Raw genomic sequence first — 19,989 nt, 5'->3', positions numbered from 1 at the left:
AAGGTGCAGTACAGCTATTGAACTTATCAAAGATTTTGTCATTGGTAAATCATAACATACAGGGTAGTTTAAAGTTTTTGAAGGTAAATATCCACTTCATTCAGCTTAAATCTTTATTTTCAGTGTTTCAAAATATCTTGTCTACATTATACGTAGAGAGAAAAACCGCTCCGAGCGATTCAGTGCTTCAGTGAGCTGTCCAAATGATTTAAACAGAACCGTGAACTGATTTACAACATGTTTCTAATTGTTCATTGTAAAGAGCCGACTCAAAAGGGTGACTCGTTCAAAAATTGGACATCTCTAGTTCTGAACAGCAGACTTGAAACACCAGATTGCTGAATCCTCACTGACTGTTTGTATTGCTGCTTCTGTTGTTTGTGTTAAGGTTATATTATCTGACCATTAATAACATAGGCCTATAATGTTGATGCCCGGGTTTAGACGTTTGTACTTTTACCTCTACACTGAGAGAACAAAATATATAAAATTGTTGGCTCAACAACCAAAATGTATAGAAATAAATAATTTTAGTCAATAATAAAACTATTTATTAGTCAGCAATGTTCTTATTTATAAAAATGGTTTTAGGTTTACTTCATGTATTTATGTATTAATGTGTACAACATTAAGGTTATTCTTGTTCCAAAAGTGGTCAAATTGGATCCTGTTCAATCCATGTAATTTGTCCTTGCACATGTGAATATCATGCATAGCTTAATTGCAGATTTTGTTGCACTTCTTTGTGGAATCAAGTTTAATGCCAGAACTCAGTAACAATTTTTTTGTGGCAAGTAAATTAAGTAGAAACATGTGATATAAATGTTAATTTTGAAACAACTTGTGACATATTTATTAAAGACTTTTAAGAGATGGACCAATGAAGCAGAGCTGGAAATACAAGCCTGCTTTGCACTGATTGGAGTGTATTTGGGGCTGCAGACACCAATCTGGATGAGCTCACATTTACTGTGACATCATGTATCAGTTTCTGTGATGGTATGTGCATTCCTACTAGGACTTATTTAACATGCAACAATGACAAACCATGGTTTACAGCAAAACTCTGGCAGCTTCGTCAGGCCAAAGAGGATCCCCCAACACTGTAGGGAATCAACAACTGGCTGACGACTTGAATGTGTGTTACTGTAGATTTGAAAGGCCCAGTCTCACTCCCCACCCCTGCTCTGACCTTCACTTCACACAAACATAAACAGCTCCTGCAACCCCCCTCCTCCCCGTCCTGCTACTCAACCTGCACTAAAGATCTGTGAAGAGGAGGTGTGCCGTGTCTTCCGGAAACAAAGAACAAGGAAAGCACAGGGCCCAGATGGTGTTTCACCCACTTGTCTATAATGCTGTGCTGACCAGCTGGCCCCCATCTTCGCACAGATCTTCAGTAGATCAGTGGAGCAGTGTGAAGTTACCTGCTTCAAATCCTCCACCATAATTCCTGTCCCAAAGAAACCCAAAATCACAGGACTTAATGACTACAGACCCGTCACTCTGACGTCTGTGGTCAAGAAGTCATTTGAGAGACTGGTGTTGGACCACCTGAAGGACATCACTGGACCCTTTCCAGATCCCCTTCAATTTGCTTATCGAGCAAACAGGTCTGTGGATGATGCAGTCAACATGGGATTGCATCATATCCTGCAAAATCTGGACAGACCAGGGACAGTTGCAAGGATCTTTTTTGTGGGCTTCAGTTCGGCTTTCAACACCATCATCCCAGATATTCTCTGGACAAAATTATGCCAACTCTCTGTTCCCACGTCTATCTGTCAGTGGATCACTAGCTTTCTGATGGACAGGCAGCTGCTAGTGAGAAAGGGGAAATTCACTTCCAGCAAATGTATAAACAGCACTGGTGCCCCCCAGGGATATGTGCTCTCCCCACTACTCTTCTCCCTGTTTGCCAATGACTGCACCTCCAAAGTCCCCTCTGTCAAGCTCCTGAAGTTTGCAGATGACATAACTGTCATTGGCCTCATCCAAGATGAGGATGAGTCAGCATACAGAAGGGAGGTTGAATGGCTGGCTCACTGGTGCAGTCAAAACAACCTGGAGCTGAACACACTCAAAACAGTGGAGATGAGAGTGGACTTTAGGAAGAACACCCCAACACTGACCCCCTCACCATTCTAAACAACACTGTGGCAGCAGTGGAGTCATTTGGTTCCTGGGCACTACCAACTCACACGACCTGAAGTGGGAGACCCACATTGACTCCTTTGTGAAAAAGCCCAGCAGAGGTTGTACTTCCTTCGCCAGCTGAGGAAGTTCAACCTGCCACAGTTGCTGCTGATTCAGTTCTATTCAGCAGTCATTGAGTCTGTCCTCTACACTTTGATAACTGTCTGGTTTGGTTCAGCTATGAAATCAGCCATCAGAAGATTACAAACGAGAGTTCAGACTGCTGAGAGGATTAATGGTTGCCCCATTCCCTCCCTTCAAAAACGATACACTTCGAAATAGAGGAAAAGGGCTGGAAAAATCACTCTGGACCACACTCAACCTGCCCATTAACTTTTTTGAACAGTTGCCATCTGGACAGCACTACAGAGCACTGAGCACCAGAACCATCAGGCACAGGAACAGTTTTTTCCCCTCATGCTATACATCTCATGAACAGTTAAAACTGCCCCATTGAGCAATAATTATGTGCAATAGTCTATTTATATTTATCCAACCTACCCTACCTCTTCTGCCATACATTCCCTTGCATCTAAATATAACAGATTTGTATTTGTACATACGTATGTATATATTGTCTTATTTTGTATTTCTATACATATATTTTATATTCACTTTACATTTGTATTCTATTTTTTATTATTATTTATGTCTTATTGTTGTATTGTTTGTGCACTGGAAGCTTCTGTCACCAAGAAATATTCCCCGTATGTGTAAGCATACTTGGCAATAAAGCTCATTCTGATTCTGATACATTTTTAATTAAATAAAGTTGAACTGAACTGATAGATTTGTGTTCTAGTTGTGCTGACATAAAATGACCATAAGTTGAACTTACCTAAAAAGTGTGATGCAAAAATGTTATGTAAATATTTTAAATAAATCCAACACGTCATGTTTTTTTCAGTGTCCCTGTATTTTAAAAGACAAAAAGCTGGTGTGATACATAACGAATACAAGGACGTGACCTCAGAGAGCACATTCTTTCCATTCCATAATCAAGTGTCTGTCACTACAAACAGCCATTTTTAAGAGGTGTGGAAAATTACAGTGTTTCAGGGCATTAGAGCCTCAGTCAGTAATTGGCCCTGACAGACTCCTCTAAAACCATCCTGCGTGAATTCAATGATTCACATTACCCCCTCAAACACACAGCTCAAGGTGAAACATATACATACTGATTTCTTTGCAGACAGTAATGTGGGGATGGAAATCAGAGAAGGATACATTGATTTATCTTAAAAGGCCTAGATAAGAGGCATCAAACCACAGGAGGCATACAGATGCCAAACAGAAAACCCGCTGACTCAGGATGTAGAAAGAACTATGTGTCCATTTCAACTCCACCTGTACAGACAGCTCAGGTGTGCAGACAGACATGGACTTCATTTAAGATGGACTTCCCTGACACACTATTACAAATGAACTTCTAACATAGCCAAAATCTTTCATAAGAGACTGATGTGAAATCTATTATTTCACCAACAACTTCTTTATGATTTAGGGGACTTTTTGCAGGACAAAGGCAGTATAGTGACTGTTAGCCATAAGGGAGGGAGGGAGAGGAGAGAGAGAGAGAGAGAGAGAGAGAGAGAGAGAGAGAGAGAGAGAGAGAGAGAGAGAGAGAGTCTGAAAGGAGAGAAAACATACAAATGAGATCTCATTAATACCTATATTGTGTCCCACAGATAAAAATAAGATAAAATTGAAAGCAAAGGGAGATTTCTGTTGAAGTCTTCTGCTTCTTAGATTTTCATAGATTCTCAACAAAGTCTCAAACTGACCTCAAGATAACATCTGAGTCTGAGCTTGATCAATGAACTTCTCATCATATTCCTATAAGACCAAATGATCTGAGCTATGCTATTCATATTATTTATTATACTCCTAGACATTGCTATGTAGTAACAGATTACATGTAATCTATACTATGTAATCAAGATTACTTAATCATATTTAAAATATCAAGTACTCCTAATTGGAATAAATTACATTTGAAAACATTCATAATCAGAATACAGTTACTTTTTACATATATATATGTATGTATATTGTGGAGCGGAGGGGGGGGCGGGGCCGGGTCGGAACATCGCGCGCCCGGTCCCCAATCGGCCTGATGAGGCGCGCGAGGGATAAAGGTGGCCGGTGATGATGGTTCGAGAGAGAGAGAGAGTTACGGGCATGTCCGTCGTGTGTGTGTTTGTGTATGCTTTTGGTTTAAGTTCTCATTAAATATAATTTATGTTGACAAGCCGGTTCTCGCCTCCTCCTTGCCCATCCTTTAACTGGTTTACATATATATATTTGGCGCATCAGTGGAGAGTTATTCATATCTAGACACTGCAGCGGTTATGTATAAAATGTAATTTATTCAGGAGAAAGAACCAGACAGATTCATGCAGTCCGAAACAGCGCTAAGTCTTCCTCTACAAACAATAATGAATGGATGTTACCACATAAAATATCTTGATTTGGACTTATATAATTCACAGCAGTTCCAATTATTTTTCAGTTCACTTGAGCCTATATCTTGTGCCTTCCTTGACAGCGCCCATTTGTTGAAAACTCCTGTACTAATGCACACCTCATTCATGAACAGAGAGCTCGCATAAACTTCCCACAAATTCAGCCCGGTTGCATTGCAAAGTTATCTCCCTGGTTAGTGGTGTTGTATGTAATGACCTAGATGCTCTACTTTGCTGTTGTCCACCACATCACTTTGATGTTACTGACCTTTCGATTTATTCTCAAAATATTACGACTTTAATTTCATAATGATTCGATTTTCTTCTCATAATTTTTACTTATCAAAATATTATGATAAATGACAATTGCAAATTTTAATTGTTAAATTACTTTGATTTTATTGTTAGCATTACTTTCTGCACAATGAACAGTGAGCCGACATGTTCTCGCTTTGATCCACAATTTAAATTAAAATGTGTTTGATTAATTTATTGTGCGCCTGACGTTTGCATATATAAAGGTCTGAACCGGTGTCAGTGTTGCGCTTAATATAATTTTATTTGACAGGTAGGGTGGTCATTTTTGAAGTCATGGAAGGAAGGATTCTTCTTATTTTTATATTAGAATATGGCCTGTGGGCTAAGTCCCAGATGACACTGATGTCTAGCGACGCCCCTGCTTATTCATCTAAAACACAACATGCTGGCCTTTTTGACAGGGATAAAGTCATGATTACACAATTATCTTTTTATGTGTTCAATGAAAACATGATCTTTTGTTATATGTAGATATTTGATTCGGAACCATTCGAGAATACTAAACAATACAGTCCTGCAACCTATTCAGAGTGTGACCGATTGAAAGGCAGGGATATTGGCAGTTTTCAGGGTGACTGAACAGGCCCTATGACATGTAGATAAAGTGTGAGTCAGCAATCTACCTTCAGCTTCTGCAGTGACGATTTGATAGGAGTGAGACAGGGACAAGAGGAAGATCCACATGCCGCAATATACCATTCTCTCTCTCTCTCTCTCTCTCTCTCGTCTTCCGTCACTCTCTTTCGGGCACTGTCCTCCTCTTCTTATCTTCTCTTCCCTGGACTGATGTCCTGAGACAGGCTTGTTCTCTGCTTTATTTAGCTGCAACACTTATTCCTTTTATCTGCAAAACAGAAAGAGAGAGAGATCAGTATCGCCATACATATGCATATAGACACATTCAGAATAATATTTTTTATCTGCTCTGTTAGCAGAGTCAATGTAATCTCTCAATCACCTGTGTAATCCAGCACATTTATCCTGTCAGATATGGCTGTACTGTCCAGCTGAGCGCCAGTTAAGAAATGAATAGCACTCAAAAGGAGACAGGTAATATTTAAATGAAAAGGAACTGTTTCCTACAGGTTAAGAGACTGGGAAAGTGAATAATGATGTGAGAAGGAAGAAGTAAATTAATGACAGACCAATATTTGGACAATAACTGTGGCCACTTGCTGATTAACAGGAGTGTTAGAATCATTTAATTTCAGCAGTTTGCTAATTGCTTTGCTAACATAAAACTGTATTATACCGTATACTTATATCGGCCATCAGCCACACTGCGCTCTAAATGTTGGCATCGGAATTTTAAAACTCAGTCAACCACTAGTCTTTAACAATACAGCAATAAGTAGCAAGTACCATTATAAATTCAGTATCCAGATACATTTCAATTTCCATCTTATCTTCTACTTTCATCTATATTATTTCTCTTGAACTGAGCAGTTGTATTAAATTGTTCAGTGTGACAGAACACAAGATTGGAAAACACTCCTAATAGCTGAAAGATATTTCAATATCACTGAATCTGGAAAACTCCAGCTTATTCCATAAAGGGAGAGCTCTTTATACAAAAGTCAGACAGGTGTACAGTCTCCTCTCCAAACGCTGTCATTTCCAAAACGTGATAACCAACTATGTACTGTACCATATGGACTCAATGATCTTGCAAAGAAATGCTGCGGCTTTATCAGGGTACAACTGTGGGGAATATAAGAACTAGTGAGTTTCTGTTCAGCCAACAGACAACAATGTCAGACTGCGAGGAAACCACAACCTTGCTAATGCAAGGCTTTACTGCATGACAGCCACTTCTAATATGCAGGGAACTAGTTTGACATTCCACAAAATGAATGCAGCTGCACGGGTTCAGGGACTAACAAACTTCTCTGGGCTGTATGTGAGACTCCATAAAGCATCTTTACATAGTGCTAAAACTTTATCTTATCAGGAGTCATTGCAGGCAATTTTATATTGGCATCTACAGTTAAAGGGATAGATCACCCAAAAATTGTATCACCATGTGTTAGTTAAATGGTTAGTTCACATAAAATTTTTAATTCTCTCATCATTTACTCACCCTCATGCCATCCCTTGTGTGTATGACTTTCTTGCTTCACCAGAACACATTTAAAGAAATCTTAGCTCTGTATGTCCTTGAAATGCTAGTTGATGATGATCAGACCACTGAAGCTCCAAACAGGATAGACAGTCAGCATAAATGTCATCAATATGACTCCAACTGTTACAACCCCAATTCCAAAAAAGTTGGTACAGTATGAAAAATGTTAATAACAAATAGTGATTTCAAAATTATATTCACCATTTGCTAAATTGAAAACACTACAACTACACATTATATGTTTTACCTTGTGAATGTTTTTTTAAAATGTACAATCATTTCAAATCAGATGATGAGATGGGGGAAATTTAAGACTAATAACAATTTAAAATAACAAGGTGATGTGAAACCGGAGATGTTAAACTGGTGAGGCAATTGCTTCATAGTATATAAAGAGCCTCCAAAAACAGTCCATCAAGAGCAAGGATCATTCGAGACTTGTCAATTTGTCAAGAGATGCTTCAGCAAATAATGCAGCACTTTGAGAACAATGTTCCCCAAATACAAATTGGAAAGATTTGAGGTATTTCACCCTCTACAGTGAACAATATGCTTAAAAGATTAAAGAAATCTGGTAACATCTCGGTGTGTAAAGGGCAAAAAGAAAACCACTTCTGATCCCTCAGACATCACTGTCTTAAAAAAACATCATTCATCTGTAATGAATATCAAGAACATGGGATTGGGATAACTTTAATAATCCTTTGTTAGTCAACACCACTCGCCGCTGCATCCACAGATGCAAGTTAAGATTTTACAGTGGAAAGCAGATGCCCTACATCAACACTGTCCTGAAGCTCTGCAAACTTCTCTGGGCTCGGTCTCATCTTAGATGGAAAGTAGAACATTGGAACTGTATTTTTGGTCCAATGAGTCCACATTTCAAGTAGTTTTTGAAAAACACAGCCGTTGTGTTCTCTGGGCCAAGGATTATCCAAGGTGTTATTAGCATCAGGTCCAAAAGCCAGTGTCTGTATGGGCCAGGGGTGTCAGTAGTAGAGGGTAACTCGCACATCTGTGAGGGCACCATTAAGGCAGACATAAAATGTGAGATTAAATCTGTAACATGCCAGCACGAAATTGTCAAATAAGAGACCATGTGAACTCAGTCCTCTTGTGAATGCGCATCCTACTGCTGACTTTATCGATTGTTTATAGTTAAAAATAACTTAAATCTTGATCTCTTTTGCACCAAAAGTGTTTGTGTTGCTTTAGAAGACATTAATTTAACCGCTGAAGTCGTATGGATGACTTTTATGTTGACTGTCTGTTCTTTTTGGAGCTTCAAAGTTCTGATCACCATCCACTTGCATTTTAATGACCTACTGAGCTGAGATATTTTTCACCAAATGTGTTCTGGTGAATAAAGAAAGTCATACACACCTGGGATGGTTTGAGGGTTAGTAACTGATTTTAAATTTTTGGGTGAACTATCCCTTTATTAGTGACTGAGGCGAACATTCTGCTTTACATCTCCTCTTGTGTTCCATGAAGGAAAGAAAGTCATATGGGTTGGAACGACAGGAGGGTAAGTCAATGATGATAGAATTTGAAGAAGCATCCTACAGCAGATACTGTGGATCACTGCCAGACCTTTCGTAGTGGAGCTACTCTGAGCATACCCACCTTTTTTTTTAAGCTAAAATCTATACTTACCGAAATTCATAACACTGAGTTGTTTTCTGCTGTACGGGCACTAATATAGTGAAGAGAAAAGACTTTTTCACAAAGTCTACCACCCATTCCATCCCAAACTTACACCTATGCACCATTAGTGGAGCAAAAATGAAATGTTAGAGGTGAAAATGCAACGAATCGCAATCTTCACTGATTATCCGATCGCGATTACTCCCTGGTCTCTACATGGGATCTGAACTCTGGTCTTCCTTGCTGCTGATGCGACTTGCTTCTGGATGCAATGCACTTCCGGGTGCATCATAGGGGTAAAAAATTAAACTTGAACTGAAGCAAACATGTCCGATAGGAGATGATGGCAGTTCATGAGTCAGCATAATGTCGCCGATCCTAGTGTACCGGAAATGCAGCTCCACTGATGTCACATAGCTAAATACAGGAGGAATGATGTACTCTGTACGGGACAGATAAGGAGTTTTGGTGCCAATCTTAAATTGCTACACTTGGACTTCTGAGACTGATGTCTGATTGTGTGATTTATTAATGTATCTGATTGAACGAGAGACTATTTGTGACAACATACCAACAGGAAGGCGTTACCACCGTGACTCAAGGGATATGCCTGCTGAATCTGTTAAATGCACAACAACTTACATACAGCAAAGTCACGCAGCAGAGAATGTAATCTCATAAGTGCAGGCTGACCCGTGCAATGACGGAGAGGTGAGTGTGCAGTTGGATTGTGCTTTTTGAAGGATTATAAAGGTACATGAGTTAGCTTAAGTCTGCTTCTCTCTCTTTACAAGCCCTGCTGTTTGTGAGCATTTCTGCATGATGTCACTTCACAGGAGTTTATCTCTGTAACTGTAAATTGGGTAATAAATGCACATTTGGCAAAACTTATTACTTTTTATGTTCATTCCCTCACCCTCTTATCATTCCAAACCCTTCTGACTTTCTTTCCTCTGTGGAAGTATGCAGAATAAATGCCAATATTCACTTTTATTCTATGGAGAAAAAAAGATAATCGCTCTAAACTTACCACCGTCATTGTCATCACCTCCAGCCATGCATCTGTTGCTTTATGTTTTCTTCATTGCCATTTGCATCTTAATTTCAATTAACTGTGTTTGTGTTTTCTCCATTCCTTGGCCTTCCTTTTCAAACTGTGACAGAACAATATGGCCAAAAATGGACCCAGCCGAGGACACTTCATTTTGCGCCGCCCTTAGCCAACAGGGGTGCTCCTCGGTCATCAGCAGGATCAACTCAACACCACTAGCCACACCTCTGAACAGATGGCAGGGAGGATAAATTAATTAACAAGTATACTCCAGAAACTGCAAGTCTCTCCCAGTGCCGATCTCACCACCACATCTGCTGAGGAGCCACAACTCCTCCTGCAGTTGTCTCGTCCATCAGACACTCCAAGCCCCTATTGAACCTCCCAGCTGCCTACTCCGGTGAGCCCAAGACATGCAGATCATTCCTGTCACAGTGCTCCTTGGTTTTAGCTCTCCAGCCATCTTCGCTTCCCACTGAGAATTCCAAAGTGGCTTATGTCATCACCCTCCTCTCTGGTCGGGCTCAGGAGAAGGGAGCGACGGTGTGGGATCATCAACACCCATGCTGCTCGTACTTCCGCACTTTCCCCGAAGAACTTTGCAAGGGGTTTGATCATTCTGCCACGGGAACGGAGGCGGCAAAGGTGCTGTCAGATCTTCGTCAAGGATCAAAAATGAGTTCTACGCTCTGGACCTTCCTAAAAGCCTTGATGACCCTTTGGATTTGGCCAGAGTTGAGTGGATAATAAACTTTCCATTCAACACAGGTATCACAGAGCTGCTCCTTCAGCCCCTGCCGATTCCTTCAAGAACCTGGTTCCACATTGCTTTGAATTTTGTCACCGGTTTACCCCTGTCCAATGGCAATGCGGTCATTTTGGCCATGGTGGACCGGTTCTCGAAAGCGGTCCATTTTATTTCCCTCCCCAAATTGCCTTGAGCGAGGGAGACTACATTGTTATTTTAACTACATTGATCACTGTAGAGGGTGAAATGCCTAAAATCTTGAAATTGTATTTGGGGAAGTGCTGGATTATTTGCTGAATAATCTGTTGGCAAATTGAGAAGTCTCGCAGCTACTGTCATAGTAGTCTTTCGCATTCATGGCCTCCAGACAGATGTGGTTTCTGACCGTTTGTCTCTAAGTTTTGGACAGAATTATGTCAACAGATGGGTGCAACTGTGAGTTTATCCTCTGCATACCATCCCCAGGCCAACAGGTGCTGTTGACTTGGAGTTCCATAACTTCCTTGCCGGTGTCATCTACGAGTATGTCGCCCTTCCAGTGATGTTTAGGCTACCAGTCCCCTCTGTTCCCCTCTACCCAATGCTTTTGTTCTGTCATGGTCCTGGTGGGTCTGCTGGGTTTTTCCTGTGTCTGCGTGGCTATTGTTTCCCTCTGTGTTTTCTGCTGACATGTGGAAGGCGTGATTGGCTTCCATGGGAACCCTGCCTATAAATACCCTCTTGTTTCACGTTTTCATCTCCTCACCTGTTGGATTAACGCTCTGTGGACATTATCATTGGAATACCTACCTGGATTTACTAACTGTTAGTTTCATCATCTGCTTCTCACCCTGGTGTTCCCACACTGATCATTGCGGTCATCTTACTACTGTCATTGTCATCACCTCCAGCCATCTGCACCTATTGCTTTACATTTTCTTCCCTGCCATTTGCATCTTAATTTCAATAAACTGGGTCCTCCTTTACAAGTCAAGTCATTTTTGGGGTTAGTCTGTTCTGGTAGGGTTGCAAACAGCAGGGAATGACAAAGCTAAATGCAAATAGTAAAAAGCAAATAACAGTATAACTGTGCATATAGCCAGGATGGCAAAATTAATAGGCTTCTCAACTTTTAAAAGGGAGGAGAAAATTTTCCCATACCTTTTGTTGTTGACGTCAGAGGTTGTGTGTCCAATCAAACACTATGATATTTTGGCACAAATTCTAAGCTAGCCAATCTAGATAGATGCCAACATGGACAGGTTGCTTGACATTCGCTCATCTTCAAAAACCATAAACAAAACAAAATATGACCCAGACAACATTAAATACGGGTGCCAGACTTGTTATTGCATTGGGTCACAAATTGATGCTCAATGTAAAGTCTGGGTTTTGAAACAAAACCAGTTGAGACATACTAGATACTGAGACATCAACGTGAAAGTCAGTGAGAGTCATCGTGAGAGAGAAAAAGAGGGACAGAGAGAGAAACTTGGCAAAGACTAGGATAGATACACAGCTTTTTGGATTGCGTGCCACTGGGCTGCAAACTTAGAGTTTTGGAAGACAATACAGACACATTGTCAAACATTACAGTTACATTACAGTGCATCCTAAAGAGACAAATCCTTACTCACCTCTCCCACGGTAACCAGCACCATGATCTTCCTCTGAAACACAAAATCAGCTCTTCTCTTCAAACAGACCCAATCCACTGGAAATCTGTTATCCTACTGTAATAATCCAATTTAAGAACCAGTTATGGGACGACAAGCACTGTAGGGTACAGTCCCAGGACAAGGGGAGTGAGAATCAAAGAGAGCCTCAGAGGAATGTGTATGGGAGAGAAAGTGAATGAGTGAAGCACACACCTCTAAGTTAAAGTTTTAGGGGGTGTGGAAGAGATACAACAGGTTAGATCACAGTTAAGCCAAAAAGACAGTAAAAGATGGATAGGGGAGAGAGAAAAGAGAGAGAGAAAGCAGGAATGAAGCAGTTGAGGCACAATCTGCATATTGCATTAATGCATGTTTTCTAGGCACAAGCTGAATCAAAGATTGTTCCCTGAAAGTCATTTGTTCTATATTTTGTAATGACTTCTTACACAATTACCGGTACTATGTGCCTGTAATTCATTTCATGCATGGTAATTGATTCCTTTGGGCTTTGGAGGTTAACTTGGCATACAAAAGAACTGTTGTTCTATATACCAAATGTTATATTTTGTACTTTAGAATTTTGGGCAGTATAATCAAGATAAAGACAATGTACGTATAGATTTAGTAAGTATAAAGACGTCTAATCTATACTAAGGTTTTGATTGCATATGTCATCTCTCAGGATTAAATCAGTCACTTTGAAAAGGAAATTCAAATGATTTTTTAAGTATCTGAGACCTCTCAAAAGTGAATTTCTACAGCAGCAGAAGTTGAGGGCAAAGAAGTTGACTTAAGTCAATTATGAGTCGGAAATATCGTAATTACGAGTTCCGAACACATGAATGACTCAGCACTGCCATATTTGCAACTGGGAAACTCTGAATTCTAGATACCTGAGTTACCGAGTCATGACGTTGGAAGAGCGCGTTGACATGAAAGATGATGGGAAGCAATGATTTTGCAAAGCTTTTTAAATTTCAGTGCTTTATTTCAATAATATTTTTTTATATAATATTTTAGATCCATATATAAACCATATACATTATGTCACGTATAAGTGATGCAGGTTTATTCATTCATGTTTAATTAATGGTACAACAGAAAAATAACTTTTGCTTTCATTCAATGTGAAATTGTTTAAGTTTGGCTTCTTCAGCATTTGGTTTCCCACTTGATTGCGTGACATGTTGTAATAACGAACAGCCAACTTGGAAGTAGGAGCTTCCCAGGTCTACTTGAAGGCAGCATTATTACACAGAAATTAACAATAGGTTTTAAGACCACTGTGCTTCGCAAATAAAACTCCCAGACCCCTGAACTGGTGAGATGCCTTCCGAGAGTAAACCCAGTAAAAGCAGAACACCCCAGTATAAACAGAGAAAACAGAAAGTGGTATGATGTGTCTTCTTTAATGGTCTTCCACAGGAATGCAGGGGTGGAGTTTATTGGTTCTTGCCAGCTTTCACTCATGACACACTATAACTCAGCCAACCCACTTACAAACAGAGACCTGACAAGCTGAAATACGTTTTGACCTCCAAGGTCAAAGGTCATGCACAGAACTATCCTGCAGAGAAAAAGAAAAAACTCTAGAGGCAGTATAGTTTGTTAAGAAGAAAGTATGCAGTCTTGGAGAGCGGAAAGATGATTCAGTGTAATTTGGTGTTTTATTGAAAGACAGAAGGGGGAATTAGCATGTCCATGTCCCTAGGGTTAGTTTTAAAGATACTCTGGAGGGAGTCATTGGATGAGTGGAAGGACTGAGAGAAGAAAAAGAAAGGAGATGAAGAGGTGGGTGAAGATTCTCATTGTCTACCTTGCTGGTCCACATGCGTGCAGAGGCCTGCTGAGCACTGTAAAATCAACCCTTCGTGTTTTAGAACCTATCTGGATGCAGGGTCAGCTCTATTTATAGGGTGTTAAGGCAGCCATAAATCCTCATGTCTTTTGGGTTCCTGTAGGGATGAAGAGGTGGAAGGCCAAAGATACAGAGAGACAATTCACCTGACTGAAAGAAGAAAGAGAACATAGTTAATTAGATGCATAGCCTTTGGTAAAAAGAGGAAAATATTTATCACATCAGATCATTTTGCATCTATTATGCAACAATCTTAGAGAAATTTTCAAGACATCAAGAATTATTCTGAACCACACATGTGAAATGCATTTAAAGGAATAGTTATCCAAAATTGACTAAAATAAAATTCGGTCATCATTTATCCTCCCTCATTTTGTTCCAGACACATTTGGCATACCTTCTTAAGCAAAATGATTGCCTGTTTTACCATTTACTTTAATTAATTTACTTATTTTTTCTATACAGTGAAGTAAATAGTGGCTGAGCCTGCCTGTTATGGAAACATTAAAGACTATAGTTCAAAAAAAATAAATTATATACATTATACATCCCTCATACAAAGGGCATTCTGGACTCATTTGGGCACTGGTTTGAGTTCAATTGAATAACATTTTAAAGATCGCTATGGGTTTGAAAAAAGCTTTGACTAGTCTGAGGCCAGTTTTGGATTTCAGTCTGGATTTTAAGCCCTCACTGCTCTGAAAACTTGTATGGTAATGATGATACTGCAGCAACATCAAGCAATTAAAAGGCATTGGGAAATATTTAAAAAGTGCTGAACAAAGCTGATAATGGCTAATCATCTTGGGAAATATTAACTTGGCTTGTCTTTATAAACTAGCAGCTAATTGCTGTTTTTAGTGCCTCACAATCCCCAAAGTGGTTTGTACTATGGTTGAAGAGTGCTTTGATTAATTTCCAGCTTTAGGCTTAAGTGAAAACAGTAATAAATGTTGGGATTAGCACAAGATGAAAACAAAGAAACATTTATAGAATACATTTCTCTCTTACTCTCTCTCGCATTAGTCATACAGAACATGGAATTCAAAGGACTGGGCTGACTTTCTGAGTGATGTGTGACTGTGTGATTGAAAAACATTAGTACCAATAATGTGTAATTGCTCCTTTAGTAAGACCGCTTGTATTTACAGGTAAGCTAGTTATCGGCCTCCATCATTCACTATCACATCTCTTTTCTACACATGTCTGTATCTCGTGTTTATACACAGTAGCTCTATGTGTCCAATATACCAATATACAAAGACTTCGCCATTCAGACTGACTACTAAATTCATTCTACCTTCCAAAAAGTCCATTTTCATGTTTTCAAATGTTCAGGTCTGAATAATGAAGAACTATTGCCTCACAGGCTCCATGGAGGAAAAAAATCCAATTTGATGATGTATAGATTTAATGTAACATTGAAATCTTAATTATAAGTTAATTTTCTGTGCTCCGACGGCCCCAATAGTTCATTATTGTGCCCTGCAGTGCTTTTCCGACTCGAATTTAATTGTGTTTTTGACGTAGAATGAGTTCAAAGTCCATGTTTAATAATGCGCCTGCTCGAGTTTGCTATTGGGGGAGAAGTATTGATTGATGTAACAAACACAAGTGTCTAATTTAAAGTTATGGAAGTGCGTCTGTAGAGAAATGAGTGCAGTGGAGTAGAAGCAACTATGTGAGTTGGAATATAAATGCTAAATTACAACTGGCCAGTCCTTTTCTGATCTACCTGGCAGGTTGTCTCACTCCATGGGTGTATTCAAGGGTGCCAGGAATGTGACAGCTGAACCCACAAGAAAACACCTAAACTATGGTGTTTATGGTAACCTAAAGTCATCACAGACTCAACACGAACCCACGTACCTCCATTTGACATGCACACATTTAAATGCATTGCCAATGCCATACACAGTGTGGACTTTCCATTCACTATAATTGTTTTTATACAGTATAAATGAAAATGTAAATACCAAGCAAATAAATATTATACACACACATATATATATATATATATATATATATGGTAAGAGTCAAATATACACTGATCACAACATGAATATGTAAAAAGCCTTTTGTGGAGCTATGACTCTTCAATTTACAGTATGTCCGTCATGTAACACTACAGCCATCAACTGGGTCATAAAAGAACATCTGAAACCAAAAGTCTCTAGTGTTTGCACATGGCGCAGTCAGGTAATAGTGTCTCTTTTAGACCTGATCCAGAAACCCAACTTTTGCATTTGTTATTTCACAAGGCAAAAAAGCAATTGAGTGTAATGAATGTCAGAAAGTAAGCCAAGCATACATTATATGAATGACAGAAATTGAAGAGGAAGAGTGAGAGTATGTCAAATATTTAAACGCATCAGTCCACATAATGAGACATTGCTGTAATGCATCTATATGTTTGTACTTGCAGCTCAGCTAAATCTTGAGTATGTGTGCTGATATGTGTGTCCATGTATCTGTTTTATTTAAAACAAAATCACATAGCCACAAACATGTACACATGATTCAGTGAGTGTGCTTGCAGACACTCAGATGTCTAATGAGTCCAGTCTTTGAACTCAGGCTTGATTTATGCTTTACTGAATATCAAAACCATGCACAAATTTATTGGAGCAGGAATGCAGCCTCTCTCAAATTCGCTCAAGCATTGGGCTGAAAACCACAAGCAAGGACAAGCCCTACATTTCCCCAAAGCAAAATCCAGTGTTTCTGTCTACATAAGCTGATATACACACTGAATACTCCTCCTCTGGTTTATCGACTTCCTGTGACCAAGTGCAGACAGTTAAAAAAGAAAGTATAAGTATCTAAGATTCTTCACTGAAAGACCATATGGTAAATTCACTAAACCTTTTGCCACTTTAGCACATATTTCAGAGCAAATCCTTATTCACTAACCAATTGCAATCCACTTTAACCAGTCAGTGGAATTTCATTTCAGCACAAACGCGTTTTCTTTCTACGTAAGCAGGGCTTAATATAATTTATATAAGAGTGAGCACTATTCACAAAAGTCAGTGCTATTTGCCTTCCAAATTAAATGTTACACTATTTATAAATTTACTTTTGTTCTGCATTTTAAAGAGCCAGTTCAGGTGCCTGGATCACAGTGGTGGAAAGAAGTAGTATTGTTACCTGCAAAGTATGCCAGATTCTGGCAGTCTTATGCATTCTCTGAAATCTAGCACACATATCTGATCCACAAGATCTATCGCAGATTGAATTCAGCACCAAATTCTTCAGTGTGTTTGCGCCAATACCTGATTCAGATAATTCCTATAGTGAATTGGGCTCTACAACTTCTCAAGGCAGTGCATGCAAATAAAAGATGATATCAGTGGGTGCAATTATTTATTTGTGAATTCCTCCTTGTAAGTGTAGGTAAGAGTCAGCTGCTGTCCCGCAGGGAGAGGTTTAGTCACCATATGGTTTAGAGATGTGGCTATGCTCAGCATGCATGGTTATTCTGTTACTGCCAGATCCACACCGCCAACCAACCCCTCAACACTGCAACGGCTGCACCACCCACATCTGTCAGAAGCTCTGGAAGCTGAATGAAGCTGAAAAGTAATTAAGAATCTGAAGAGGAGGAATAATGAGGAAAACAATTGACAAGGAAGAAAGGATAGGACAGAGAGAGGTTGGACTGTAACAAACCATATGGCAGAGTTAGAGACTGTTACTGCTGAGATATATGACAGAGAGCAGAGATGGGTGGAACAGTAGGAGATTGTGTCTGTTAGGACATTGATGGCCTAACCAGCTGCCAGGAGATGGGTGTATGAGGTACACAGACAGAAAGAGGATGAATGATTAAAACAGCACAGACAGCTAGAAATACTAATGACTGGTGGTGTACAGGCCATTGTGACCAGGCCTGGAGGAATGACAGAGCTCAATGAGAAGGGAAGGGCTGAGAATGCCAATGATATCAAGATTTTTAGCTATAAACTTTAAAACATAGATCACGTAGAATACTGCATTTTACAACCTATGCACAATTTTCCTGGCCAACCACAGGGCTGCACATGATGATTTTGATCTGACACTAGACTGTTTTCTGGTTCTGTTCTCCATAAGAAGCAATGTAAAACTAGTAAAACTAGCAAAACTAGTGATCCAGAAGGAGAACAACTGTTGGGTATCATAGCAACTCAAATTAGTTAATGATATCAGCCTAACTAACCTTGGGCCATTGCTTCATATCATCTACACACTCTGGTGAGGCACTGTCAAAAGACATTATGACTCTGTAAAGTATTAGTTTTTAAACTGCATAACACATGATCCAAAGTTAAACATAACATTATCCACTAAAAACATTTGCCGATCAGTTATGGATCATACAAGGCTTCCGTTACGAATCGTGGAACACTTCAGCTTTAAGGGAAAAGGTGGATAGATGCAGACCTGTATTTTTGTGAGTACGCTAATGTGAAGCGCAATGCGAAAACACCATGTGCAAGATCTTATCTAATCTTCGTGAGAGCGCTAATTCTAAGCGCAATTTTTGTGCCACCGCAAAGCGCAAGTGCAGGTGGGTGGGAGTGTTTGCCCTATCTATGGGTGTATGCGCACAAACTGTGAATGAATTGTATGTTAACGATGTGGCGCAAAGGGAATTGTGCTATTTTCCTGAGAAATAGGTCAATATGCTAAGACGTCTGAGAAGCAGGTCTGTTTTCATCACAAAGTCTAATTTCAGTTCCTGCACTAGTTTGGAGATTCCACCAGCAGGTGGTAATAAAGTTCATGTCCAATGTCTGAAAATATAGTGCAACATCAAATAACATCACTGTTGCAGACGTTTTATGAAACGTTTTAGAAATTTGTGTTGCACTATCTATAGGTCATGGTGTATTTTAAAATTATTATTATTATGTTTATACTTACAATTGTATTTATGATCGAATTTGTATTGCTATTTTTCCGCCTGTTGTCATAGAGTGAATTTTAGTCACTGCAAAAGAGGCCGGTGAAAGAATTTAGGGAGAGTAAAATTTTTGGATTTAGGGAGCTGTATATATTTCTTTATATTATAACATTAATTAGTTATTTTAACTATATTTTCATTTAGTTTGAAATGTAATTTTAATTTAGAAATATTTTCAGTTTAGTCTTAATTTGACATGGGGTAATCTCCTCATGCTCACTATAATGTGGTTTGTTCTCGGTGGGGTGCGTGGTGAGTTGAGCGTGGATGCCGCGGTGGATGGCGTGAAGCCTCCACACATGCCATGTCTCCTTGGCAACAAGCCACGTGATAAGATGTGCGGGTTGACAGTCTCAGACGTGAAAGAAGTTGAGATTCGTCCTCCGCCACCCGGATTTCGGCGAGTCACTACGCCACCATAAGGACTTAAAAGCACATTGGGAATTGGGTATTCCAAGCATAGCGCTGTGCTTAGAGCTAGCGCAATTAAAATAGGGCATGTGGGGGTATTATTTTTACAGTGTCATAATGTTTTTCATATTGTCTGTAGTAAAAGTGCCTGATTGAACATAGACTGGGATAGTTTCCTGTGCATTGCTTATGCCATGTTTTGGAGTAAATTTAGTTGTATCAATGATATTTTTGTATTAATTGTCCTTTTTTGGGGGACAATAATTTAAAGTTGTAAACAGCACTTTTGTTGCAATGTCTGAGCAAATTTCAGCATGCTACTTGTGAACTATGTGACACCTCAATTAAGTGTTAACCTACCTAACTGCTTCCTCTCTGTCTTTCATCAAAAGCCACGAAAACAGTTATCTCATCCCAGTTATTAACATATCTCCAGGAATGTAAACAGAATCCTGGGCTTCAAAGGTGTCACACTGCCCTATGGGGAGAGAGATCTCAAGCCATTGACATTATATCTCTGCAGGACTGGGCGAGTGATCACCCCACAAAGAGCCTATGTTAACAGAAAGGAGTTGTCATGCCATGACA

At 39.5% G+C, this 19,989-nt stretch overlaps 1 protein-coding gene and 1 pseudogene across 1 annotated transcript in view; both read right to left on the bottom strand.

Moving 5' to 3' along the window:
• Positions 1-5,678, bottom strand: part of LOC127638858 (collagen alpha-1(VII) chain-like) — a 66,214-nt gene extending 60,536 nt beyond the window's left edge. The window contains 1 exon segment of the mRNA XM_052120592.1: positions 5,603-5,678. Within this exon segment, the coding sequence (XP_051976552.1) occupies positions 5,603-5,678 (76 nt within the window).
• Positions 5,679-5,819: 141 nt separating this feature from the next.
• Positions 5,820-19,989, bottom strand: part of LOC127638857 (uncharacterized) — a 48,930-nt pseudogene continuing 34,760 nt past the window's right edge.

Source organism: Xyrauchen texanus, chromosome 47, assembly GCF_025860055.1.
Source record: "Xyrauchen texanus isolate HMW12.3.18 chromosome 47, RBS_HiC_50CHRs, whole genome shotgun sequence".
NCBI classification, from domain to species: domain Eukaryota; kingdom Metazoa; phylum Chordata; class Actinopteri; order Cypriniformes; family Catostomidae; genus Xyrauchen; species Xyrauchen texanus.
This window is presented reverse-complemented; position numbering and strand designations above follow the sequence as displayed.